General features: G+C 46.7%; 1 protein-coding gene across 1 annotated transcript; it reads right to left on the reverse strand.

The window, feature by feature from the left end:
• Nucleotides 1-290: 290 nt before the first annotated feature.
• On the reverse strand, nt 291-24977 carry METRNL (meteorin like, glial cell differentiation regulator). Its single transcript, XM_021538701.4, has 4 exons — nt 24711-24977; nt 18703-19091; nt 1883-1942; nt 291-1235 (listed from the first exon to the last, which is right to left on the reverse strand). Exons 1-4 carry the CDS (start codon nt 24821-24823, stop codon nt 919-921), a joined length of 879 nt encoding a protein of 292 aa, XP_021394376.1. The 5' UTR covers nt 24824-24977; the 3' UTR covers nt 291-918.
• Nucleotides 24978-25904: the final 927 nt, after the last annotated feature.

Here is a 25904-nt window from a genome sequence, read left to right on the forward strand (position 1 = left end):
CTAAAAAAAAGGGTCAGCCTGCCTTTGGAGCTGGTCCCAAAATAACTCCACTGGCATCAGAGAGAACGCTCAAAGCCTCGCCTGCACACATGTCTAAAAATCTCCAAAAATAGCTCTTGCTTCCCCTTTGAAAAAAACTGTGGTTCCCAATGCCTCACAGGAACTCTGGTTCTGCTCAGCAAAGCCACAAATAAGTGAGCAGCCCAGAACTGATCTATGAGCACATCTGGACTAGCTGAAATCAGCCTTAAGAAGAAAGGAAAAAAATGAAAGATTTTAAACAGCATGTGTCAAATCCAGGGACCTTTATTTCTCTGGAATGGAAAGAATTTGCCAGCCTGGACAAAAAATTGCAGGTGGCTGTTGTACATTCTTTCAAATAAAAAAAAAAAAACACCAACACACACACATAAGAGTTTGGCTCCATAAATTTCTGTCATAAGAAACAACTTTGAATTGTACACCAAGCTTTTTACAAAGCATCAATGTTAAGATGTTTTACCGTGCTCTATCACATTCTTGGCCATTTATACAGAATATGCCATACCAAATGCTACATCAGCTTAAGACATTTTTAAAAATTAGTATTAAAAAGATACAAAGGCATCTTGGCTTTCATTTGGGTTTTTCTTTTATTAAGACATGGGAGTTTTCTTTGTTTGTTTTCCTAAGGAAGTCACTAAAAAAATATAATAACTTAATTCATAAGGAGAAGATTGGTTAAAAATCCAGCCTTTCTTGCTTGGCAGCCCTCTGAGCTCGTACCTCTGTTGCTTCCATGAGTCTGTGAGCAGGCTGGGGGGTCTCAGCCTCCAACTCTGCCCAGCCTCACTTACCACGTTTGTTCAGAGTTTCCACTGCAGCCAGGAAACATTCCTGGCCAAATGCTAAAAGCCATCTTCGGCCAAACAGGGGGTTTCAATCTGGGCCAATCTCACATGGGTTTAGCCCTTTGTCTTTTGCCTCTTTGTACATCCTTTGGAAGTCTTTGAAACGAGGGGCACAGCCTAACCTGGCCTCCCCAAAGTGCATACGTCCCGTGAAAAGGAAGTCTCCATCTCCTGGCTTCACCCCACACTCCAGCAAGGTCTTTATTTGTCCTCTCCAGTTCCCACTCTCCCCTGTCAGCTGGAAGACTTTGCTCTTCTGCCTGTACAGTTTGCTGACACCGACGTGAATGATGGATTCTTGCTCTTCTGCCTCGTTCGTTACGTTTTGGATGGAGCCTCTGATCACTGGAAACAGAAAAAGGTTTTAAGGATTAATTACACAAAAATGCTTTGGGAGACCCTGGTCCAAACTCAGGCCTGTGCAACCAGGGGAACTGACTTCACAACAGCAGCCCAAGTTTTGGTCCTTTGTTGTTCTGAGAGTTAAGATTATTCAGAAATCGCCAGTATATATTTGCATTTTTTTATAGTTTATATTTGTAATCTGTCCAGCATAGGGCACCCACATATTAAATTTAAACATAAAAATAATTACATCAGAAATATAGCATTAATCATGAAGAATTCTAACAAGCAGATACGGGCTAAATGCTCCCTGACAACGTACTTTCTGTTCTTCAGCCATTACTGATACAGCTAATGCTAATTTCCCTTTTAAAAAGGGAAGCATGGACAATTAGTGAAACTTTTGGTCTTTTTTCAAGTCAACCAACAAGAAGTAATGGCCTCTCCTTGATGCACCCAAATCCTTGACCTTCTACCGTGGTTGCTGTGTCACTCTGTCCACCCTGGGGAGGTGCCAGCTGGGCAGACAGCTCTGAGCTCCTCCATGTGCCTCAGACCACATTTACTGCTGCTGGAGGCTGCCAGGTGTGAGGAGGGGTCTGTTGGTGTTTTTGGGAGGAGAGGGGATTGGGGAGACAGCAACTCACCGAAATCACTAGTGCAGACAGCCAGGAGCACCTCAGTGTCACTGCAGGGTCGGCAGGGAGCTGCACAGGAAGGCTCACAGTTAGCAAATAAATAAGCATAAACTTAGAACTTTATTTATTTATTAAAGAAATAAATAAGCTTTATTGATTTGCTGCTTAGACAGCAGCAAATCAATCCATTTAAATAAACAAACCATTTAAATTAAACAAAAACTGACACACACAGCATGGGCACGATCACTCCAATGATCTGTCTGGCATTTCTATCACTACAAGAAGTGGGGGCTACCCCTAGTTAACCCCAGAGCCTCCATGAGATTTTTGTACCCAAGCAGGAATAGGGATCTCTTTACCAATCCTGCTGGGATATATTGTCTAGCAAACACTGCACACGTTCACTGCACTTACGGAAAATAGATATTTGGTACTGGGTGTATTTGAAGGGCACTCGGCTGTAAATTCACTCAGAAGATTTCACATCGTGTGTCTTTTCTACTCTGATGGCAAAGCTTCTCTCTTACCATTGGGCCATTTAGTCATCACCACATCAAAGATCTGGGAGGTTACAGAGGGGGGGAAGCAAGGAGGGGAGGGGAAAACCCCAATGCACGTGTTGGAGGGCGATGAGGCAAAGGAAACTCAAGCCAGTATCTTTTTGAGCTCGAGCAGCACAAAGACCATTTCCTGTACTGCTGGAAATATTTGGATATCTGCACTAATCTAATCAATGCAAGAATGTGGCTCCTCTTTGTACTCAGCCAGATATTTCTGAGGAGAAGGTGCTGTTGTTGCAGTACAGATGTTTCTCTAACACCCTGTTGAGTTCAGGAATTTGCTTATCCTCAGGATCTGCCCTGCCTGGCCATGCTCAGTGAGTCTGTCCACAGTGGAAGAGGATCAGAACCATCTCTGTCACCTGGTGTCACCTCAAAACATCAGCCAGGAAAATGGAAACCGTGGATCAGCACAGGCACAGACTGCAGCAGAGCAGGGCTCCACTGGACGATGAGATTCCATCACACCAAACTGCAAACTGAACCCACTCCCACCCCAAAAAATTTGGTTTTTGAACCTCAACATCTGAAAACACTTAGTTTAGATTCTCAAACAGTCACAACCTTCCTCTCCCCCCACTTGCTTCCCAAAGTTGATCCATTGCACTTAAAAGTGGATTTAAGCTTGTCCACACACAATGCAGCTGGTGCCTCCGATGCTCTGCCACCCTCTGCCACAAGACATGGCAAATCTCTTTTTTCCAGGGACCCAGAAAGGCAGTGATCCAGAAAGAAGGATTATTGAACCAAATCCACCAGATTTGCTCCAGTCAGATGATTCATACACAGTGTAACATGCTGTTTAATAGGATTAAAGGAAACGTAAAATGCACATTTCTGGGCAGGGATATTTGAAGGAATAATTCAAGGAGCTTAAAAAGCTCCAAAAGAAGAGACAAGGAATAGGCAAAATAACATCTGGATCAATCACGTTTCTGTTTAGTTTTAATACCTCCAAAGCTTTCAGAAATAAGCCAGCTTTCCCTGCCCTTCTTTCCCCACATAGTATTTCACCTCTTTTCAGAAGAGTTGCAAAACCAGATGAAGCCTAGACATAACTGGAGAACTAGAATAAATTCAGGCTAAAGTCACTTCAAGTTTTAGACTCAAGGGACTTTGATCAGTGGCTAGAACAAATAAAGAAGCTTCATCTGACAAAGAAAATTGTAACAGAATCACTGAATCATTCAGGTTGGAAAAGACCTCTAAGATCATCAAGTCCAACATTACAGTGCCATGACCACCACTGTCCCCAGGTGGTTTGAACACTTCCAGGAGTGGTGATTCCACCACTTCCCTGACCAAGTCTTAGTTTGTTAAGTCACTAAAATCCTTCTAGGAGCTGCTTCATCCATGGCACCTCCCAAATCCATCCAGGGCAGGAGTCCCTCTTCCCCAGGCTCCCTCTGCCCAAATGAGGACCTGACTCAGATCAACCACACAGAGGGACCTTGCACAAATCCCATGGCATTTTCACATGGACACAAGCTCCAAAACAAAGCACAGCTGATGGACATCCTCTAAACCCACAGATATTTCATTCTGGAAAGACCTTGTAATAAAAAGGCATCTGAGCATTTTTAAGTCTTGGTTTAGACCAGACACCTCTGTAGTTCATCCAGCCCCATCAGAAAATTGAAAACACCAAAATGACTAAGGCATTTCTGTTCTCCAAAGGGGTGCAACACAAGCAACAACATTAAAGATGAAAAACAAAATGCTTTAAAAGTGGTTCCTTCCATTTAAATAGACTGACACAGTAATAAATCAAATGAACAAACCTCCATATGTACACAGAATCAAATCATTTTAATTGTGGACCCTAGGCAAAATCCTGCAGCCTTTTTAAATACAAAAGGAAATTAAAAATGCTCAGCATTGCTCACACTAGATCATTACTTAAAACCTGCTTCAGGTCCAGCTGACTCACAGCGGTGTGGTGGCATGTGAGCTGCTTTAACAACCATTCTCCACCACCCATCTCTGCAACTCCAGACAGATGAAGACAAAAATCCTCTTCTGTGGGACAACTCCCACATCTGAGTATCAAATAGATCTTGCAAGTGGCAAAAACAAGGTATGGAAGCACAGATGGAAAGCAAGTTGTGAAGGATTACTGCTGAGGTAAATGAAGCATTGAAAAGCAAATAACATCCACTGGCTACAACCAAAGCCTGATTTCTATGAAGGCTCATAAAAGAGAATAAATCCTTAGGAGGTGGCAATGCCTACACTTTCTTTTGAATCACAGCCATGAAGAAATCTATGTGTTTAATACGAAAGTTCATGGGTTTAGCTGCAGTTCAGCTTTTATTCCCCTTGGATTGGGCAGCAGGTGCTCTGCTCCTCCCATAGCTCAAAATAACACACACACCTCAGGCTATAACAGGATGCATCCTTATAACTATAAAAAAATAAATTTAAAAAAAAAAAAAAACAACCCCAAGAAAAGCACTTCACTCATGCACAGCAGGTGAAGACGTTCATTTTCTGGGGAACTGGGCCTGGTTACTAAACAAGGCAGCTGTGTTTGCCAGATCCTGACTCCCTGGGGATGTCTCGAGGGCTGCCCAGGTTCTCACATCCAAAAGCAAGCCTATGAACTTGCAACAACAATATCAACATCAGCTCCTCTAACTCCTTTAAACTCGATGAGCCAAAGAGCCTGAATTCACACGGCAGCAGGAGAAAGGTGGGGGGGAAAAAAAACATAGAAAAGCAACATTTTATTGGAGTCCTCTAAAGCCCAGATGCCCATAACTCAGCTCCACCAGCAGTGGCATAAAGCCTGCATTGTGCACGTCGGCTGCCGACTCTCCTGGGAGCGCCTTTGATGGATTTTGACAGTATCCTGACCTGGAGTAACCTGAGGCAGCCCTCTCCCTCCAACGCCCAGAGCCTCCAAAGGCCTCTCTATTCACCTCCCCGCAGAGGGAGATGTAATTACATCATTCCTCACAAGCCAGCAGTCATGTCCCAGCTGCTTTGAGCGATTTGCCCTCTGAACCTGGTGTTAGTGAGGAGGACGAGGCGATGCTAACAATAGACTGCACTTGTTGGCCAACAGTTTTGTCAAACACGTTGCTGGTCCTCTCCTGGACCTCTCCATGGGGAGGCAGAATCGCCTGGAGAGAGGGATGTGTCCTGAGGAGGTGCCACGAGCCTCAGGTGTGTGGGAGTCCAGAGCATCCCTCTGGCTGCCCTGGGACCCTGGCAGGGTCAGGAACCCCCTGGACAGAGAACCCAGAGACACTGGCTGTGATCTCTGCCCATGGAAAAAGGTTTTCAATCTTACAGCATGAATTACCAGCTCTGAGGGTTTGATATCAGTAATAATTAAGTGTGGCACGGGTGCAAAAGTAAAATTTTAGGATTCTAGATAAGGGGTCCAAAGGGGACAAGCTGGAGGAAATTGGGTGTGCCTTGTCCTTTTTCTCCTTCTTCATGCCCTCCATGTCTCACTGTGGTGTTGGCATTTTTCTGTTGGTTCAGGCTGGGGACACACTGTCCAACGTAGGTGACAGATATTGGCACGTTATTGTAAATGCAGCCCAGGGAGTTTCTGGTATTTAATGTTTGTCACATCCCACTGAGGGCAGAGCCCCACACGCTGCCCTGCAGGACAGAGCTGGGCAGGGCAGCAGAACATGTGAGAGATAAACAGAATAAACAACCTGGGAACCAGCACAGACCAATGATGGCTTCTGCTTTGGCAGGGGGCTGACAGACAGAGACTTTCTACGATCTCAGAATCATCAATACCTCAGATTCTGACACAGGTGGTTCCCAGCTCTGCCAGCCTCAGGGAGTTGGGGTGTCTAGGAAGGATTTTCCCCAACACTGGGGATGATTTGAGTGCCCCTTTAGAGCTGCAGCTTAGCACTCTGCCCGAAGAGTGGTGGGAGGTGCTGCTGGCCTGTCTCAGCTCACACACACAGCTCCAGTCCTTCCTCCTTTGGTTTGCGTGCACAGAACCCTTCTTTCCTTGGAAAAGAGGAGGTGGGGTTATGGAGGGGCCGTGGTGGAGGATGGCAGCTCCCTGCAGGACACATGGAACCGAGACGTGCTGGCTCTGGCTGAAGGCGTCACAGAAACCACATGAAGGAGCCTGCTCTTATTTTGAAACATTTGTGTTTCAACAGCCACCCATGGGTCTCACTGACCCGACCTTACCCCAAAACCAGCTTCCAACCCACAAGAAAGAACTTTCTTCTGCCTGTCCACATTTTTCCAACACACTCCACGACGTCACAGCCATCAGAGCCCTGCTGCAGGTCCTGCTACCCCAACACTCCACTCCGTGAGCCCAAAAGACCTTCTCCATCCTGTGTCCCCAGAGAGGCTGTGCTGAACACACACCCCTGTGCTGGCAGCACACACAGGAAGAGACCCATTTCAAGCAGAAGTGAAAATGTTGAAGACAAAGTAATTGCAGAAAACCACTTCACCGAGGAATACCCTTTGGTTTCGTGAAGAAGCGGCTGCACGCGTGCCGTGTGGTGAAGGTGTGGATGCTGGAGGATGAAAACACAGAGCTCTTTATCTGCCCTTCCACCCACACCTCGGCACTCCTGAACAACCCTTTGATGAGCAATCAGACCCTTTTAAGCAACAAGAGCTACCAAGGAGGTCCAGGCAGGGTTGAAGCGTTCTTTTCTGTTCATTATTCTGATTAAAACAAGTGGCCTTTTCTCTTCAAGGCATTCAGATGGGTTTTGTTGCAGTCCCTGTACTGCAGCACCTCCAGCCACACTCGTGTGGGGCCACAGACCCATTTCCCTCAGCTTGACATCAGCATTAGTTCACATGGAACAAAGAAACCCACCCACACCTTTCCAGCTCTGTAACTGGCAGCACCCAGACTGGAAAGGGCATCATAGGATGAGTCTCCTTCCTGGAAACACAGAGTGCAGACTTCCCAGAGCAGATTACAAAAATAGAGATGTGGTTTCTCCAATAATGGTGCATTTCTCTGTTTTTCTGAGTCCTAAGCAAAAATCATCATGTCTCAGCTGCTTACTGGATCAGAGATTTAGATGGGAGACAAGAGTTTAGGGACAAACATCATATGAGCAAGAAAAAAATATAATAAATCTTGCTCCGATCCTGCTTTAACTAATTACAAAGTGAAATAAATCCTGCTAATTATTTCTTCTTAAGTATGCCTGTGCTTGCTCTCTGAAGGTGCATTTCTTCCATGAAGCAAACCTCTCACAGCTCATATCCCAGACCAAAAAAAACCAAAAACCTGCTTTGCAGTGGAGGTGGACAAGAATTTGATAACCACTCTGGTTTACCAGGCTGTGACTAGTCCTTTCCTTTCTTGATACACCTCAACTTTCCTCACCACCTCAGAAAGCCCTTCCTGAGCAAGCCAAAACAACACTCAACCTCAAAACCCTCACAACCCCCACACTGAAACACCACCTAAAACTGCATCAATGCAGCTGCACTGTCAGTGCACCTCGGATTTAGAAGGCACCAGAGCTGCATCCAGCACACCTGCATTTAACATAATACCTGCAGCCACAGGGAGGGAAAACAGGGCCAGAAGACACAGAGCCTGTCCACAGCTGGGCTGGAAATTACTGACACCCTGTCACAACACACAGAGGAGCTCTCTCACCACTCCTTTGTTTTACAAGGTTTTCCTGTCTTTGGATGGGGTAGGATTACAGGGATTTCTGCAAGCACTGCACTTTTCCCAGCATGTCAGGAGGAAAACAGCAAGTCAGGGAACAACCAGGAGAGTTGGACTTGCCCTGCTCTCAGCCCCCTGGATCAATAAACCTCAGACATGGGACCACAGAACCACAGAACAGCTTGGGACAGAAGGGACCTGAAAAATCATCTCATTCCCACCCCCTGCCGTGGCAGGGACACCTTCCACTATCCCAGGTTGCTCCCAGCCCCATCCAACCTGGCCTGGGACACTTCCAGGGATGGAAGAGCCACAGCTTCACCTCACTATCCTCAGAGCAAAGAATTTCTCTTCAATATTAATCTAAATCTCTCTTCCTTTAGTTTAGAACTGTTACCCCTTATCTTATATCTACCCATGTTAAAAAGACATTTCCCCTTTTTTTGTCAGCCCCCTTTAAGCACTGGAAGGCCACAATGAGGCTGTGCTTTGATGAATACAAGGTTCAGGCTGTGAGTAACATAATGAGAGAGTTTAGTGCTCTTCTGAAGGCAGAAGTGCTCATCCCCCTGTTTGCCAGAAAGTCAATCTGAGCCCCTGTGCTGAGCAGAAGAGGCAACTTGGGACAGAGATCATAGGCACAGATACAAAACTCAAAGATCCCCTTCTTCTTACAGCCAAGATTTGGTACAGGATAAGGAGGTGATGGAGCAGCTGAAACAACATCATGATCCTGCCATGGACATCTTTCCCTGACCTCTCTGTAAAAAAAAAAAAATGTTTAAAAAGCAATTTTACCTCTATGTATAAAAAGTGATTTTACCCCTCCAGAAAAGGAAGTGTCAAATCCCATTCCTTGCCTTCTAACACTCGGTTGAAGTTGCACATATGTACAAGTTTCCAGAAATAACTTGCAAAATATAGACACTGGCAAAGAACAGTTTAAACCTGCAAATAAATTTAATGAAATGCAGGATTTTGCAGGCTGTGGCATGGACTGTGACAAGAGAATCGAGTCAATACCACTTCCTTCCTGCAAAGAAAGAATAAAAAAAGCATATTGTAAAACCTCACTATTGGAGATGTGATGACCTTTGTGTTCTGAGAAACGTTAGGACAAGAGATCATAAACCAGGAATTTATCTTTTCACAGAACTGTCTTCCAAGAGGGTATTAAAGTCCCTAAGTACCAAAGATTAACTATTTATGTAAACAATGCGAGGAAGAGATTTGGTACTAGGCAAGCTCCATTTGCAACAACTTTCAAATAGAAACTTGGCCCAGCAGATACAGAGCACGTAAAGATCCTTTGGGATTATGCCTTTTTGCTGTTCCAAGATGCAGCAGCCATTCTAACAAATGAGCTGAAAGGTCAGCTAGAAGCACAGCCATTAGTTTAAAATTTAAAACAAAACAAAAGGAATGAAGAACCCACAGAGCGGTTTTTATTTAAGCAGCATGAAACATTATTAAACTCTACCTCCATGCATGAGTTGCATCAACCCAGGAGAAATGATGAGAAGTGTCACAGCTTCAAGACACTTCTTCCTGTCCCTCCTCTTTCCCCTCCGTGGCAAACGCCAGCAGTGGGGTGGGCAGAGACAGAACCATGACTGGATCAGTGCCAATCCCAGCCCAGCTCCTACACTTACCCATTGCATCACAGATCTAGGAAAAACCCTCAGTTACAGTCAAGCCTGCAAGATATTGTGTCCAGAAAGCCCCACTCAGCAGATCAGATGTCCAGTTAAATTCTTCTCTCTGCACTGCAGCAGCAGAGCCCAGCAAAGCAGAAGTGTGTCTGCAACCACACCAGCCCATGTTCCTGTGCAAGCAGCACCTGTACACATCTGCTTTTTTTTTTTTTTTTTTTTGCTTTCCTCTTCTCCCTCCCTAACTGCAATTAAAGGGAGAAGATGGCAGCAAGATAACTGCTGGGAGTTCCTCCTGCTCTACGTGCACAGGACACCACTATAAAGCCATAAAAAAGCAGCTCTATTTGACTATCTCACAGAAAATCCCTCTCTCCTTCCTCAAACTTACCTCTACTGCCCAAGGGGGATTAGGAGTGGGAAGCATGAGGAGAAATGAGCTGCTGGAAGTCAGAGGTGCCTCTGGATGGTTGAGGGGCTCCTGTGATCCCCTCCGATCCAGCAGAAGGGCTGGAGCAGTGTCCCTCTGTCACCCACAAGAACGTGCCAGCACTGCACCCCTGCCACACAGGACCAAAGGAAATGCTGCCCCTGACTCAAAACCCACAAAGACACATGGCTCGGCTCATCCCCTCCCAAAATTCACTCTGGAAAGATTTCATCTTTCTTCTAAAGAAAACGTCATGCCAAAGCCTCGTAAAAGCTCGCATGGGTCAGACCCAGGAAAATATGAAGTTATAAAGTTTTTGATGTCTTGTTGGGCTTTGTCTCAGCTAACACAGAGCTCAGCTGCCATGCAGAAAATGAGCAAGTAAGGTGTTTTTCACTCCCATGCCCTGGGGAAATGGTGCAGCCAAGCACTTCTCCCTGCCAGGGCTACAGGAGAGGCTGGAGCCAGCACCTACTACCAGGCTGGAAACCTGCCAGAGCACCAAAGCCTTCCCTCCCTCCTCGCCCTCGGTCCGGTCCATTAACGCCTCGGATGGAGCAGAGGAATAGAATTAAGAAACAAGTGGCTGGTTAAAGTTAAACCCTGAGAGTGGAGTAATGACAGATCAAAGATTAAGTGATTCTCTCAAAAAAAAAGAAAAAGAAGCATATGTGCACTCAGCTCCACAGCTCCACACAGGTCCTTCTCCTTCCTGTTTCTAGAAATCAAATTCTTTTTGGTGTGTGGGAGAGCTCTGAAGGAACAAGGCCAGTTTTCATTATAAAACCATGTTTATTTGATCAGTCTATTCTTGAGAAGGGTTGTGAAGGGGCTACATCTACACAGCGAGGGATCTTCGATGCTGTAACATTGTCCAGTTAACCTTAAAAAAAAGCTAGTTAAAACTTTTCATCTGAAACAGTAAAAGCTTTGAGATACATCACCATTTCTTCCTTAAAAGCACACCCTGCTTGGTCATATCAAGCCCATTCACCAGTTCTACGTAGGAACAATTTTTTCTCTCTCAAATTTCTGACATCCACTTGCAGATAGAAGAAATTGATGTAAAGTTAGCAGCAGCTCTGGTGGGGCAGAGGTGCATCCTGTACAGACAGAAATGATCCTGGGAGGCAGAAAGGGCAAAGGAATGCCAGACAAGCCCCACGTGCATTTCCCAGCACCTCTGATCACTACAGCACTCCCAGGGCTTCAACACAGAAAGGATATGGGCAAACCCCAGAGGTGATGCCCATTGCAGGAATTAATGCTCAAATCCCATAAAGGAGTCAGGAGGTGTCCATAAAACCCACACCAAAAAATCCTTCCCCAAATCTGAAGCAGAAATAGTTAACTGGAGCGAGGCTGTCACAGGGCAGCAGCTTTTCTGAGTATTAAACCTCTCAGGTCAGACATAACACATAACAGCTTTAGGTCCAGAATATCTGTGCAGTATTTCAGTGAATATTTGCTGGTTTCTACCACAGATCGAGGTGAAAGAGATTTTCTGTCCTGCAAATCAAGACTCCAACACAGGAAAGATTTGGCCCATGTTTCAGTCAGTGGGAAGAGGAATGCAGCTTCCCCACCCTCTCATCCCCTCTTTAACTACAGCCTCAGGAATTAGCAAACTAAACAGTTCTGCAGAGCAAGCACAGAGCATTATTAAAGACTGCCAAGCAACTGGGCTGGACTGCAGCTCTGTTTGTGGGACCATCTTTGGTGGTACACAAAGGTCAGGGCAGAGCAGAGCCCCAGCTGCCCGGACAATACACCTGACTGCTTATTGGTTTTGACTGCCCACTGAGTTGAGAAATAAGCTAACGGCATTCGTGGCCAGTCTAGCAAAAATAAGCTATTTTCTATCCCCCTGTCCCCTGCAGCTGTGTATTTATCACTGCAGCCCCACTGTCACCTCCTCTGCCCACTGCAAAACCAGCTCCTGCCCAACAACATCAAAGGACAAGCAGGGCCAGGGAAGATATTGGCAAAAATCTTTTTCTTGGGGGAAGGAGAGATTAAATTAGGGAATCCATCCAATTCTGGTGGGTGTTTTAAGTGAATGCTTCTTAAGCCAACATTTTTCAGACCCCAGAACATCGCCCTTGCTCAGTTCAAGGTGATGTATGGGTGCGTGCATTGCCTGAGCATCAGAGCAGCACTTTGAAGCCATTCCACACAGGGGGGGAAAAAAAAATCAAAAACTGTTCTCAAACTCTCCCACCCAGTCAATCATTCACTACAAACCTGATCAATTCAGGCACATGAATAATTGGAGCAGGTTTCCAGCTTCTCAAAAGCAGTGTTATAGAGCAGCCAGCTTGATCCAGCTAGGTGCTGCTCCATGACACATGGTTCAGTGACACGCCCTCAAAAACTAGCTTTAAATGTGTTCTTTGCACAGTAGGGTTAGGGAATGCTGGTCATATTTTCATGGTTATTTTGTACCAAGTTTTGGATACTATGGGAAAGACAAAATGAGTGTGGACAGGCTCTGCAATAAGGGGGAACACACATTAAAAAAAAAAAAATTGAAATATCGTGTCCTAGAGCCAGGAGTGTCAGAATAATCCCTTGCATAAGCATTAATTGCAGTGCATTTTGAAAAACTGCAATGAAGGCTGCTTACTGCTGTTTTTCTCTTAAAACTTGTTTATGACCTTTTAGAGAAAAGTCAAACCATCAAAGCTTTAGGTGCACAGGTGAGACACCCAGTCAGGCTTATAGGGCAGATCTCTCAACTTTGCTGTTCATGAATTATTTCTCCAGCCAACCCCAAATGAGAGAACTGCAGTGTCAACCTATTCTGTGCACTTCATAGAGTCACAGGATGGTTTGGGTTGGAAGGAACCTTAAAAACCATCTAGCTCTAATCCCTCAACCCCAAGAGGTATGAGAGTTTTAACCTGCACAGAAAACAGGGAGGAGAGAAACACAAAGCAAGGCATTTTTCTCATCTGATGGGGTGTATTGGAGCAGACCCCATGTGCTCCCACTCTGCCACACAGGCAGTGCCAGCATCTCAGATGGTCACAATTACCCAGGCAGAACCTGTGCTAGGCATAAAGGTCATGGGAACTTTGAGTTTGAGTGTTCCAAGTGCTTCTTTCCATCACCTCTTCTGCCCACAGCAGCAAGGAGCTCGGTCATGGTTACCCTGGCAAAGAGTGGGCACAGCAGGCACGGCCTCCTGCTCGCCAGCCTTGGCACTAAGCACAGAAAGTTTCCACTCTGACAAGAAGTGAAAACTACACCAGTGTGAGGATGCTGAACTGCTGGAACAGGATGCAGAGTAGTGGTGGATGCCCTAAACTTGGAGCCATTCAAAGCCAGCTTGGGTGGGGCTCTGAGCAGTGGGATCCAGGGGAAGGTGTCCCTGCACACTGCTGCACTGTAAAGGTCTCTTCCAAAACGAACCCTTCTGTGATTCCACAATCTGCTGCCTCAGGTTACAAAGCTAAGCAGCACATCCAGCCTCCTAGAAAGAGAAAAAAAACCTAAAGATTGGATATTTGTGAGGAACCAGAGGAAAGCACGGGAATAGAAGCCTACAAGGTGGAATGACAACGGACCTGCAGAGATAGGGCAGCTTGGTGCCCCACCTCTGCCAAACACACTGCATTAAAGATCACAAGTTAAGAAGGGTGCTTTAAAAAGCCATTTGTTAGCAGAAACACTGCTACAGCCCAAAGACTTCTGATCTTTCTAGATTTCTGATCTGTTTTCTCAGGACAGTGAATTAACAGCATACAGGAAATAGCTGAATACTGTTAATTACTTAGCTGGATTTATCTGGTTTTGCCTTGTTTTTCAGATACCCACACAAGTGTTGCACCTCCTATGTATTAATATTCTCAGCCAGGTACCCAGCATTAATAAAGAAAACATATAAAACAGTTAATGGAATCTGCACTAAATCTGTAGATGCCATCAAGATAAAGGAGCATTTTTGTTAAAGTTTGACTTCTTTACAACACAGAAGCAGGTGGGTAATGAAAGGGCTTTCAATACACCCTCTGAGCTCTGACAACTAAATTACACACACTCCCAGGAGTGTGCAATGGCAAGAGCAAACTACACAGCTTGAACAAAGCTGGACCCAGAGCCCAGCTCATGAAACACAGATTTAAAGTAACAAAATAAAACTCCTTTGGTGGGACAGGGAATTCACCTTCCTCTTCAAAAGTTTTGGTCAAACCTACAGATTCAGAAGAGGAAGGATTTACCTTCCTCCCCAAAACTTTTGGTCAAACCTACAGATTCTTGTTTCAGCTTAGCTGAGCAGAAGGTGAGGTACTCAAAAAGTAAATTACTCTCATTTTTCATAGAAATGTAAAGCAAACAGTCTGCTGTGGTGCAAGGCAGACCCAACCCAGGCACAGGCAAGGATCTCATGTGGGTCTGCACCTTCAGAAAACTTGGTAGGGACTACATGGCCAGACCACTTTTGCCAAGACCTCCATCGACTTGCCAGTATAGGCAAGTATTTTCCTCCTGCACAAGCAGAAAAGATTAGAATCAACAGAATTCAACAACTCAAACAAGTTCTGCTGATTCTCCAATGGCCTCAGGCCAAAATGTCACAGTGCCTCAGTTCTTCACTGAGGCTGCAGAGCATGAGCTGGAGTTAATGGACCATCAGTGTGGATGAGGTGCAGCCCAAAGCCTAATCTGAAATCAAAAGCACTTTCAGTCAACCATCACTTTGGATATGAAGAGAGAACACACCCATCAAGATGCCTGAATTGTCAAGGTGACCCTTCTTAGGGACTACTCCTATTAAGTGATGTCAAGCACTGTGGCATGTCTTGCCTTCACTCCCCTCCTGAAGAAACTACAACCCCACTGAAATGCACTTTTTTTGACTGTTATTATCACAGTAAAAAACTTCCCATACCAGCTGTCAGCAACCTGAATTAAAATCCACCAGTATAGCACCAATTCTTCCTACAGTTGGGAAAATTTTGAGAGACTGTGGTAAGGCAGAGAGTCAGAGGTAAGAAAAGGGTTAAGTCCTCAAAATCTAGAAAATTGTTAAGACTGCCCTGTGTCATTCAACTTTTCAAAAAAAAAAAGGGAAAGGCCAATGCAGAACCTGCATGTGTTTTCTACTGAGTTATTTGCTAGACTCTGATTAAGTGGGAAAGAATGGGTGTAAACTAATAAAACTTGAGGATTTCTAATTAAACCACAGGCACCATGCCAAGCATTGTTGATTTGTTGATGAACCCTGCAATGTCAGGACTCTAAGGACACAACAGGTCATTAAAGTATTCAACAGATGACTTACACCCTTTAATCAGCGCTGGGATGCCAGGTTAGGAAGAGAGAGTAAATTCAAGGGCAGAGTACAACAATTATCACCAGGAAACAAGCCCAGCATTTAGGGAAAGCGGGGAGAAGTTGTTAGCAAGTGGTTATTGCACAAGGAAAGGGCTGGATTGCAGAGCCCCACACCTGGGTCTTTTATGACAGTCATCTCCCCACTCTGAAGCTGTGAGGAAATCATGCAATATTTGCAATTTTCAGCTCTTTGCCGTCAGAAGAAGCACTGCAGCTTCCCCCGCCCGGCAGATCTCTGACCCCATCTACAACAGCATCTCACATCTTTGTCACCTCTTCACACCTACTGCCAGCTCTGCTAAACTCTGTCAAACTGCAACTGAGGCACAGCAGCCTCGCTTTTCCAAAGTGCAGCACCCAGAAACATCAGCTATGCTTGTGAACAAGGGACTGAAATAAGGGTGGTGGCAAATGCAGAATTTTAAACCCAGTTCTCAGCTCCTTTAAGGTCAGCACTTGCCTCTGACTTGAGCTTCTGCTCCAGGGATAAAAATCTTCAGTGATTTCAGTGATTGCAAACTCCCCCTCCAAATGAACAGCTCAGTAAAAGGGCATTTCGTCTGAGGTTTCACGGAAAAACTAGAAGCAGAAGAATGGAGGTCCACAAGCTGCAAAGAGCCTCAAATATATTGCCCTGTGGAAGCCTCACAAGGCAGCTACTTGGCAGTTCCCCCAGACGTACAGATATTTATAGGAAAATAAAAGTGCTCATCTGAGTAGTGGAAAGAGTCATGTATGGCATTTTCATCGTGTTTTCACCCTGCACAGCTCCTCCCCAGAGTCTGGGGATCCAAAAAAAGGCAAGAGAAATAATTTAAAATACAATAGAGATCCCCAGTTTGCCCTGAAGGCTCTGCTGATGAACTATTAAAAAGCTTCTTCTAGCCAAACAAGACACTTGGAGAACAGAGCAGATTCCCCACCACATTGTTTCATAAGACAGCACTGAAATTTAACCAGTGTCTGTTACAGCTGAAAATACAGCAGTCACTGAAAAAGTGATTTAATGTGCCTATTAAAGAGGAAGGCTGTAATTGGATGCAGTCCTCAGTTTGACTTCTGAACGTCCCTGAAAAAATACATCAGCTTTAAAAACCTCCAAGATTTAATGTGTAAAGAAGAGCATTTAGTCCTGAAAACACAGCAGTTTGTGCTGGCTTGTGCTGGTAAATGAGATCAGCATCAAGTCCTCAATGAGCAAAGCTCAGGGGAAACCCTAAGTGCAGACTAAACCCAGCAGTGATTAGCAGTGCTTCTGTCACATTATTTTACTATTTGCAGAAAAAAATTCAACTTTTTTGGAAAATAAAAGAGCACAGGAATTTTTTTAGTAAGTTTAAGTGAGTTCTCATTACCCTGTGTCTCCATCCTCACAGCCTGACAGAGAAAGCAGCACTGAAGCTGGGAACATTCTCCAAACAACAGATTAAACAATGTATTTAATGTCTTCTGCAATGGAATTTTACTACATAGCTGACATTCTGCACAGCATATTCATCTCTGCACAAATGATCTTACTGGGAAGGCAGCTCAGCAGAGATACCCCACTTCATTGACAGCAATTTTGGATGTAGCAGAGCAGTCTGCTTAAAATGCAGAACGCCCAATAATAAGCTACCACTTGTGAGCATGGCAAAAGTAAAGGCAGAGACCTCAAATTTATAATATTTGTGTTTATATTTTTTTGTTTTAATGGCAAAGCTGCCACCTGTCAGTTCCCGAGGTTACTGCATCAGCCCTGAGCCCAGCTCTGCTCAGCTGAGCCGAGTCCAGCTCAGAGCTGCACAAAAATAAAGCCCCATCCGAGCTGGCGTGACAACATTTACCACTGGCAGGGCTGCACAAATTCACAAACAACCCAGAGCCTGATGTGGAAAGGAGCCAGGGGAGGGGAGAGGATGGAACAAGTTCTGCAATCACTTATCCCAGCGAAGATATCCCTGGAAGATCCAGCTGCAGTTTAATTAGCCACACCACTGCTTATCAAGCAGCATCTCAGGCAGAGCATGTGGCATCAGCACGGCAGAGCCTGGCCAGCATCCATGCAGCTCTTGGGCCACACAGCTTCACTTAACACCAGTTTAGCCCGGGCTGAATCACCCAAGTGTGCTCTGAGGACTCTTCTCACTGCCTTCACCCAAAAGAGGAAAGGCAGCCCACATTTCAGCAGAGAAATCTGGTTGGAACAAATCCGGTTCCCCACTTAGAACACCTAAACTTTGAAATCCTTGCAGTTATTTGTGATAAACTACCCTAAATCTGCAATTCCTTGGGCTATTCTGGAAATCTCCCCTCCTTGGTTTTGGGGATAAAAGCTAGAGACAATCCTGAATGGGTAAGATGCATGATATCACCTGTCAAAAGGGAATTCCCCTTTCACTCTTGTCATGCTTCACAAATGCCAGTTTTTTCTTCTCAAACTGTCTTAAGTCACACCTACAGCCATTATTCCAAATGCTATTTAGTGCCAGACTTTACAGGCTTGTAAGATCTTTCAGTTTGTCCACTCCTCTTTCCTATAAACTTTTCCTTGGAGTAAAACTGCTCCCTACAAAACTTGCTTTTCATAATGGTTGAGAGAGAAGACAGCACTGTCCTGTAAAAGTTTTGAAGAGCTCTGCCATGACACAGTAATGCTCAGGACAGTGTAATAAGGAGAGCTGAGGAAGGAACACACCATTTTCCTTGTTTGAATTTCAGAAAAAAAAAACAAAAACACAACAGAAAAAGCAATAATTAGGTCAGCAAGTAGCACTACTTGCAAAGGGGAAAAAAAAACTGAGGAAAAGGAGTGCCTCCTTGTTCAAATGTTTATTATTCAAAACATGCAGCAGGGTCTTAAAAACTGAGTAAAAAAAGTAGTTAAAAAAGTGTTACAGCCAGGCTGGGAATCCCAGTTCACGCTGGAGTTCAGTGTAGGGTAAAGCTAACTCCTGAAATACACCCCAACCCTGCAAGGGGACAATCCTGCACACTGAGGCCCTCAACAAATGGAGTTCAGCCCATGCCACCAGCTTCCAAAATACAACAAGAAACCAAAAACCAAATCAATTCTTCCGCAATAGTTCTGTTTATAAAACGTGTCCTTAAAAAAAGCACACGAAACTCACAGGCAGCCGCTTTCCCACTCGTGCACTCCCTCCGTGCCATCTGTCACACACCCAGTACAGGAGGTGGGAGCCTGCCAATACCCCAGCACTCACCAGAAGCTGTGTGCAAATCAGCTGCTATCCCCTTGCTCATCAATTCGTACTGGAAGCCTGTGATCTTCCTGCTAATGTCCTGCTGAGGAGTGGCCTCCACAAACAGACCCCCCTGGTCGTAGCCAAAGCAATACACTCTGCTGGGGCTGCGGTCTCCATCTCGGACCAAGAGTTTCAGTTCTCCAGTTTTTTCCAAATAAATATTTGCTCCTGCAGAGTCTTTGAAGGGCTTTATGCAAACAGTCAAGTGTTTGTAAGAGGCAGGTGAGATATTGGGTCGCAGGTTGACTATGAGTGCTCCCGTGGGGTACATCCACTCTATGGACCCTTCAGAACAGCGGAGGTAGACCTGTTCCACATCCTTCCTGTGAGACTCGTGGGTTAAGCCACTGGAGGAAGAAAGAAAGAGAAGGTTAGAGGAATGACAGAGCTAACAATGGGAATGTCAAACCTTTCAAAACACACAGCAAGAAATGCAGGAAGCCCAGGACATCACTGGGTGTTGGCCCATCCAGCTCTGCAGCGCAGGTCTCTCCTAACACTTCAACCTTAATATTACAGAACAATTTTAAATCATCCCCCAGAAGAAAATGTTAAACCACTAGTAATAGGCTTCAAAATTAAATAGGATATAAGCACATGATCCAAAGTAATTAAATTACTACAGGCTCAGTTACTGCCCATCAGCTGTGCTGTGCATACTGAGTAAAACACGTAGGCTCAAACTCCCTTCCTGGTGGCTCAATCCAGCATGTTCTCCAGCTTCACAGATCAGACTCCACCTTTTTCCAAGTACTTTGTTCCCCTTCCAAGTCTATATTCCCAATGGATCTGAAACTGGGAGGGATGCCAAGCTCACCCTGTAAACTGCAGCAAAAGCAATGCTCTACGTGCTCCCGATACCCTCGAGCCCAGCTGGGCAGCCCCAGTCTCCACACTGGGAGGTGGAAAGAGGAGAGGAGACACCTCTCTCCACGTCATAGCTGGGGAAGCACTGAACTGTGCTGCTTTTTTTGGTAGGGGCCTGCTCCTCCACTGCTACCCAGTATGAGGTTTAAGCTCAGTTTATCATTTTCACTGATGGGCTACAAGCAGACACAGAGCTGTGTTTAGCAAGACAGAGAGCACGTGGCCATTTACTACAGCCAAAAATGAACACCCCAACAACCATTTCACAGGGACTACAGGGATGGGATAGGAGGGCACAACAGGGTCCCAGGGCCCTGCTAAGCAGGATGAGTAGTAGTAAATCCCCATGGCTTGTTTGCCCACAGCCTAAGCTGAGGGCAGCTCTGAACAGCCCCTGCTGCCTATCACTGGTGCTGGATCAAGCCCACCAGCTCTCTCCCCAGAGTGGCTGGAAGCTCTAATACAACACTGCACAGGGCAGGCACTGCAGCTGCAAGAACAAGCTGTGGGACGCCTGGCTGCAGTATTTGGGCTGTCAGGGAAAAATCCCTCGGTCCCAGTCTCTGTCCTGTCACAAAACTCTTAAGCAATTATGATAAAACCACTTAATCACCAAGCTTGTTTCTCCTCCTCCTATGCTCTGAGCACCTTGTTCCCAAACAGAAGCACCTTTTATCCTGTGCCTGTAGAAGACAACCCAAAAACAGACTCTTTGTCACCTCATGGATTTGCTTTGCAGGATTATAGGGAAGCTTCACAACATTCCCACTTGTAGGCAGATGCATCGAGACGGGGGAAAAAATAATTTAAAAGGATTTAAGTCTGAGGTTACACAGGAAATCTGGGGCAAAAACATATTTTAGTGTAGTGCAAGTGGTGATATCAAGTCCTGGTTCCTCAGCAGAAACATCCAAACACACAGTTCCCTATCCCAAAGACATATTTGGGTACTGAACAGGGTCTAAATTCAAGTCAGCACTTAGAAAGTAACTACAAGCAATGTGTAAAAGAAAAAAACCCAAAACATATGGTTTGCATTTACTGTTGACGTGACTCATTATTGTGAGTGTCAGTGTGACCTACTTGATAGAGGTTACACAAGGAAGCTCAGAAAGAAAAAAAGTCATATTTAATAACAATAGAGCCTCCAAACATGTGCTTTTGAAGAATCTTGAAAGCCACATCAAGAACACAGATGAAGAGGAAAGAGGGACAAGCTTTTAACCTTTAGACTCTTGCCCTCAAATTCAGTAGTATTTAACACATTCAGGAAACTTTACTTGCAAAGGGATATTTCAAGTTGACTGTAAATCCACATCTGGTCCACAAAATCAGTTTTCACCACAGCACACACATGATGCCACTCAACAGAAAACACAGAAGTCTGTTTATGTGCAAGCTGCAAATAAACAAAATTAAACAGTGTAAAAGTTATCCTTCAGCAAAGGGGCAGAAAATGATCCTCACACATCACTTGTCCCTACTCAAGACATCCAAATAAGCTGCAAAGGTTTTGCAGGACTTATACTGGCACCTTCCAGCCTGAGTGCTTAAACAGAAGGAAGACACCAGGGGCAAAACTCTGAACTCATGCAGTGAAACTTCTGTTGCAAGTGATCCCAACAACAGCGAGGCAGTGAATTTCTGCCAGAGGAGAAAAAAAAAAAATGGTTACATTAATTTTGTTCAAACATTCATAGTGTTCAAACGAAAACAGGGTGGACTCTGAAATTATCTTCTGAAAGCCAATTTATCCCACAGGCAAGAGTGATGCCATTAGACAGATACATCAAGCACGAGTACCTGCACACATTAAGCCTTATAATAAAGGATGACTCAAAAGTTAAGCAGATTTCAAAATACATGCTCACATTATTTAACAGCAACCATCATCACCCAGTAAAACCTGTCGCTTTGCTTTCAGGCAGAATGACTTGTCCTCACACTGAGACTGTTTAACACCAGGTTTAGCTCTCATTAGCCACCCATCAGACACATCAGGTCCATGCAGTAATGGAGACCCAGGAGCATTTTTATTCCCCCAACTCAATGGAGTGTTGGTTTTTTGATTATATGGCGAGGACATAGGGCAGGTGTTTCATGATTAACAGTGATGGATGAGCCATCCACCCATTTTAAATGTGTGCTGTTTATTGGGACTTACTTCTGTGACAAGCTACTTCTACAGCTACTTCCTCATAGCAATCCATGAGGACATCCTGAATCACTGCATCTGTCCCCTTGCTCTTCTCCTTTTCTGGCTTCAGCCATCCCCTTATGTTTGCACTGAAAAACCTGTTACAATATCACTGCAGTGAGCTGTAATGCTGCAATGTGGAACAGGTGTTATTTAAAGAAGAAAAGAATATGAATATTCTTCTTGCTCCATCTACTTCAGTTTTTTATTTATTCCATTAAAGATGTGCTGAAGAGCCCTACAAGTACCCATGTCCTCCCTGCACCCTGCAATGAACACAGGGAACTTTTGCTCCTAAATTGGAGAATTTAATAAGAGATGACAGTCTAGAAAACATTAGGAATTCCTCAGAGCATCCACCATACCAAGAGCAAGACTGATGGACAAAAGCAGCCACATAAGAGCTGAATTCTCTACCCTACAGTCAAACATGCCAGGCCAGCATATTCTCTCAGCCTGTCACTGAAGCACTTTTGCCCAAAGCATCAAGAGGTTATTGCAGCACAAAAAAACCTGAAGCTACAGCAAAAGTAATAACTGGACACATCATAGTGAAGTTTCTGCTTTCTCCTGGACAAAGCTTTCCTGGAAGCTCTCTGAAAACCTATTTATTAAGCTGCTATTATGGCTTGTACTTAAATTGCAGGTGTCAAGCTGTGCATTGCATCAGATTTCCCTGGAAGCATCAGGGATATTCGGAGGAATCCTGGTGAAGTTCTTTATCCTACTCAGGGGTATAAGTTCATCACTTCTCCACAAGCTAATAGGGGAAAAAAAATATATCCAGAATGTTTTGGTTTTAAGACTGTTGCTTTTAATAGAGACATGTACATAAAAGTGAGAAAACACCTTCAGGTTCACTACAGAAGATGACATGACTCTCAAATGCACCAGCACAAGCCACCCTATGACTTCACTGTGGGGAAGAAAGACTATAGCTGACATTAAAGTTCATAACTTTTCCTAACAGTCAATGTTAAAATCATCACATGACTTCAAAATATTGTATTTTGCATTTTAAAAAAGTTCCTTCTAACCCATATAACTCTTAGTATCCACACTGAAATATTTAATTTCATCAAATTACTTTCTTTCCTTCTTAACTGCTGTGCTTTTAGGACAAGTCAGATTATATTGAATGGCCTTAAGACTGCCAGCATTTCTGACAACACCATCAGTAAGGCCTAAGTCAGCCTGGGTTACTTTATCCCCTCCCAAAATTCCAGCTCACCTGAACTCCAAAACTCTCCCACAAGTGAAACCACCCAGACTAAACTTTGCTCTTCCTTCCCTGTTCATCCAACAGCTTCTTCACAAAGCTGTCACCACTTCAGCTCACCAGAACAACAACAGGTGAGTAAATCCAAAGTGCCACCACCAGATTCATCCCCAACTCAGTTACAAAATTTCACTTCTCCCCACCTCAAGCATCACCCTTAGCTGATACTCAGGCATTGCTTATTCTAACCCTGCTCAGGTGAATGAGGGGTCACTACTTGCTCTAAGAAAATAAGACAAAAATAACAGCAAAACAGGGCAGAATTGCAGGGGATTGTCACCATTCTTTTAAAATCCTTGCTGCAGTACCAGGTGGTAAGGTCCAGGTAAGTACGGCAGCTGGGATGCTTTGGAATGCTTTGGTACAGCATTTTCAGGGTTTTTGGTTTGGTTTTTTTTTTGTGTTTTTTTGTTTGGTTGGTTGGTTTTTGGTTTTTTGTATGTTTGTTTTGGGGGGTGGGGGTTGTTTGGGTTTTTGGGTTTTGTTTTGGTTTGTGTAAAGAAAAATGACAAATTAGGAGTTTGCCAGAAGTTTGATCCCTGTCAAGCAAGTGGATTCTTCATCTTCAGGTGGATTCACTGCTATTAACTATGCATCAATTATCAAAAAAAAAAAAAAAAAAAAAATAGTAAATACGAAGCACCACGTTTCAGACAGTAAGAGATAAGAAAACATGATGCTGAAAGTCAGTCCAATTGTTTCCCCACTTTGAATTCTCTCTATTCCAAAACACCCCACTGATATAGGCCGGCCAAACTTTTATGTTAGAGAAAGATCTGAAGAGTGTATTAGAATCAGGAGCTATTTTACTCCAAGTCTGACCCATCAACACTTGCTAGTTGAGCAGAGCTGCTTTTTTAAACCTATGAAGAGAGGAAAAGGTCACAGACCCAACCACACGCGTTAAACATATTACAAGCAATTAAAGGAAAGATAATTTGGGAGATAAACACTCGAGAACTGGAGAGGTTTCTCAACCGGTGCAATTAGAATAAATCAGCAGCGCGGCCGCTGTGCCAGCCCCCGCTCCCGGAGCTCATCACCATCATCATCATCATCATCTCCGCGGGACGAGGGAGCAGGGAGTGACCGCGGGGCCGAGCGCCAGGAGCGGGACGCGCTCGGAGGGGGAAGAGCGCGGACGGGAGCGGCGAGAGCCGCGGGACGGAGGCGCCGGCAGCGGCGGGAGCGCTCCGCAGGTGCGGCGCATCCCGAGCCCGGCCGCCTCGCTGCTCCCCCGGCCGGGGCCGCGGTGGAGATGGGCGCGGGGAGAAACTTCTCCGAGGCGGGCTTGGCACCGCCCTCCCTCTCCCAGCCCCCCGAACAGCGCCGAGGGGAGCCCAGCTCGCTCCGGCCCCTCAACCCCGCCGAGGGGAGCCCAGCTCGCTCCGGCCCCTCCATCCCTCCTTGCACGGGGGCCGCTGCCCGGTGTCTCTCCGAGGTGAGCCCGCCGGGAGGGAGGGAGGCAGGTCCGCCCCCGGCCCCGGCTCTCCGCCGCCGCATTCCGGGCACCGCGGCGGGAACGTCTCCCTTTTGTGCTCGGCATCAGCATCTTCCCCCGGCGGGACGGCGATGGACGCGGCAGCCCCCGCTCCCCCCTGCCCGGGCAGCATGCCGCCTCACCTCCCCTTCCAGTTGCACAGGTCGCTGGAGTACTGAGCCGCGGCGCCGCCGCCCAGCAGCAGCCGCAGTCCCAGGAGCAGCGGCAGCAGCCCGGAGACCGGGGCGCTCCGCATGGTCCCCCGGGCCGGTGCGAACGCGGTGCAGGCGGCGGGGAGCGATGTGCGCGGCGCCCGGGGCTCGCCTACATGGTGGGGAGCGCGGCAGGGCGGCGCGGCTACCCCATGCCCGGCTCCCGCATCCCGGCTCGGCGCGGCGCCGCTCGGCTCTGCCGCTCGCACCCGCCGGCTGCGGGCTCCCAGCTGAGGGGCGGGGGCGGCTCGGCCGAGGGCCGGCTCCTCCTCCCTCTTCCCCCTCCCGCCGCTCCTCCTCCGGCAAGGCCGGCACTTGCTGCGCCGGCAAAACGCGGCGCCGGATCGGGAGCAGCGGCCGCCCGCGGCTACGGCGCGTCCCGGGCTCCGCCGCTGCCCCGAGCCCCCTTGGCGGATGTCCCGGCCCGGGGTGAGAGCCCGCTCCGCTCCTGCCCCGCCCCGCTTGCGCCCAAGCTGCCCTGTGTAGGGAAGGGGTGATGATGGGCACGACCGAAAGGGTTTCGTTTGGCCGGGAAACTTTCTGAGACGCGCCCTCCGCAGCCCTGGATCCCGGGGGTGCAGCCCTGGATCCCGGGGGTGCATCCTTGGATCCCGGGGGTGCATCCCTGCATGCCCGCAGTGACCCCCAGCCTGTCCCGGGGGTGCATCCCTGGATCCCGGGGGTGCATCCCTGGATCCCGGGGATGCAGCCCTGGATCCCGGGGGTGCATCCCTGCATGCCCGCAGTGACCCCCAGCCTGTCCCGGGGGTGCAGCCCTGGATCCCGGGGGTGCAGCCCTGGATCCCGGGGATGCAGCCCTGGATCCCGGGGATGCAGCCCTGGATCCCGGGGGTGCATCCCTGCATGCCCGCAGTGACCCCCAGCCTGTCCCGGGGGTGCAGCCCTGGATCCCGGGGGTGCAGCCCTGGATCCCGGGGGTGCAGCCCTGGATCCCGGGGATGCAGCCCTGGATCCCGGGGGTGCATCCCTGCATGCCCGCAGTGACCCCCAGCCTGTCCCGGGGGTGCAGCCCTGGATCCCGGGGATGCAGCCCTGGATCCCGGGGATGCAGCCCTGGATCCCGGGGGTGCAGCCCTGGATCCCGGGGGTGCAGCCCTGGATCCC

The sequence above is a fragment of the Lonchura striata genome, chromosome 18, assembly GCF_050655825.1.
Source record: "Lonchura striata isolate lonStrDom1 chromosome 18, ASM5065582v1, whole genome shotgun sequence".
NCBI classification, from domain to species: domain Eukaryota; kingdom Metazoa; phylum Chordata; class Aves; order Passeriformes; family Estrildidae; genus Lonchura; species Lonchura striata.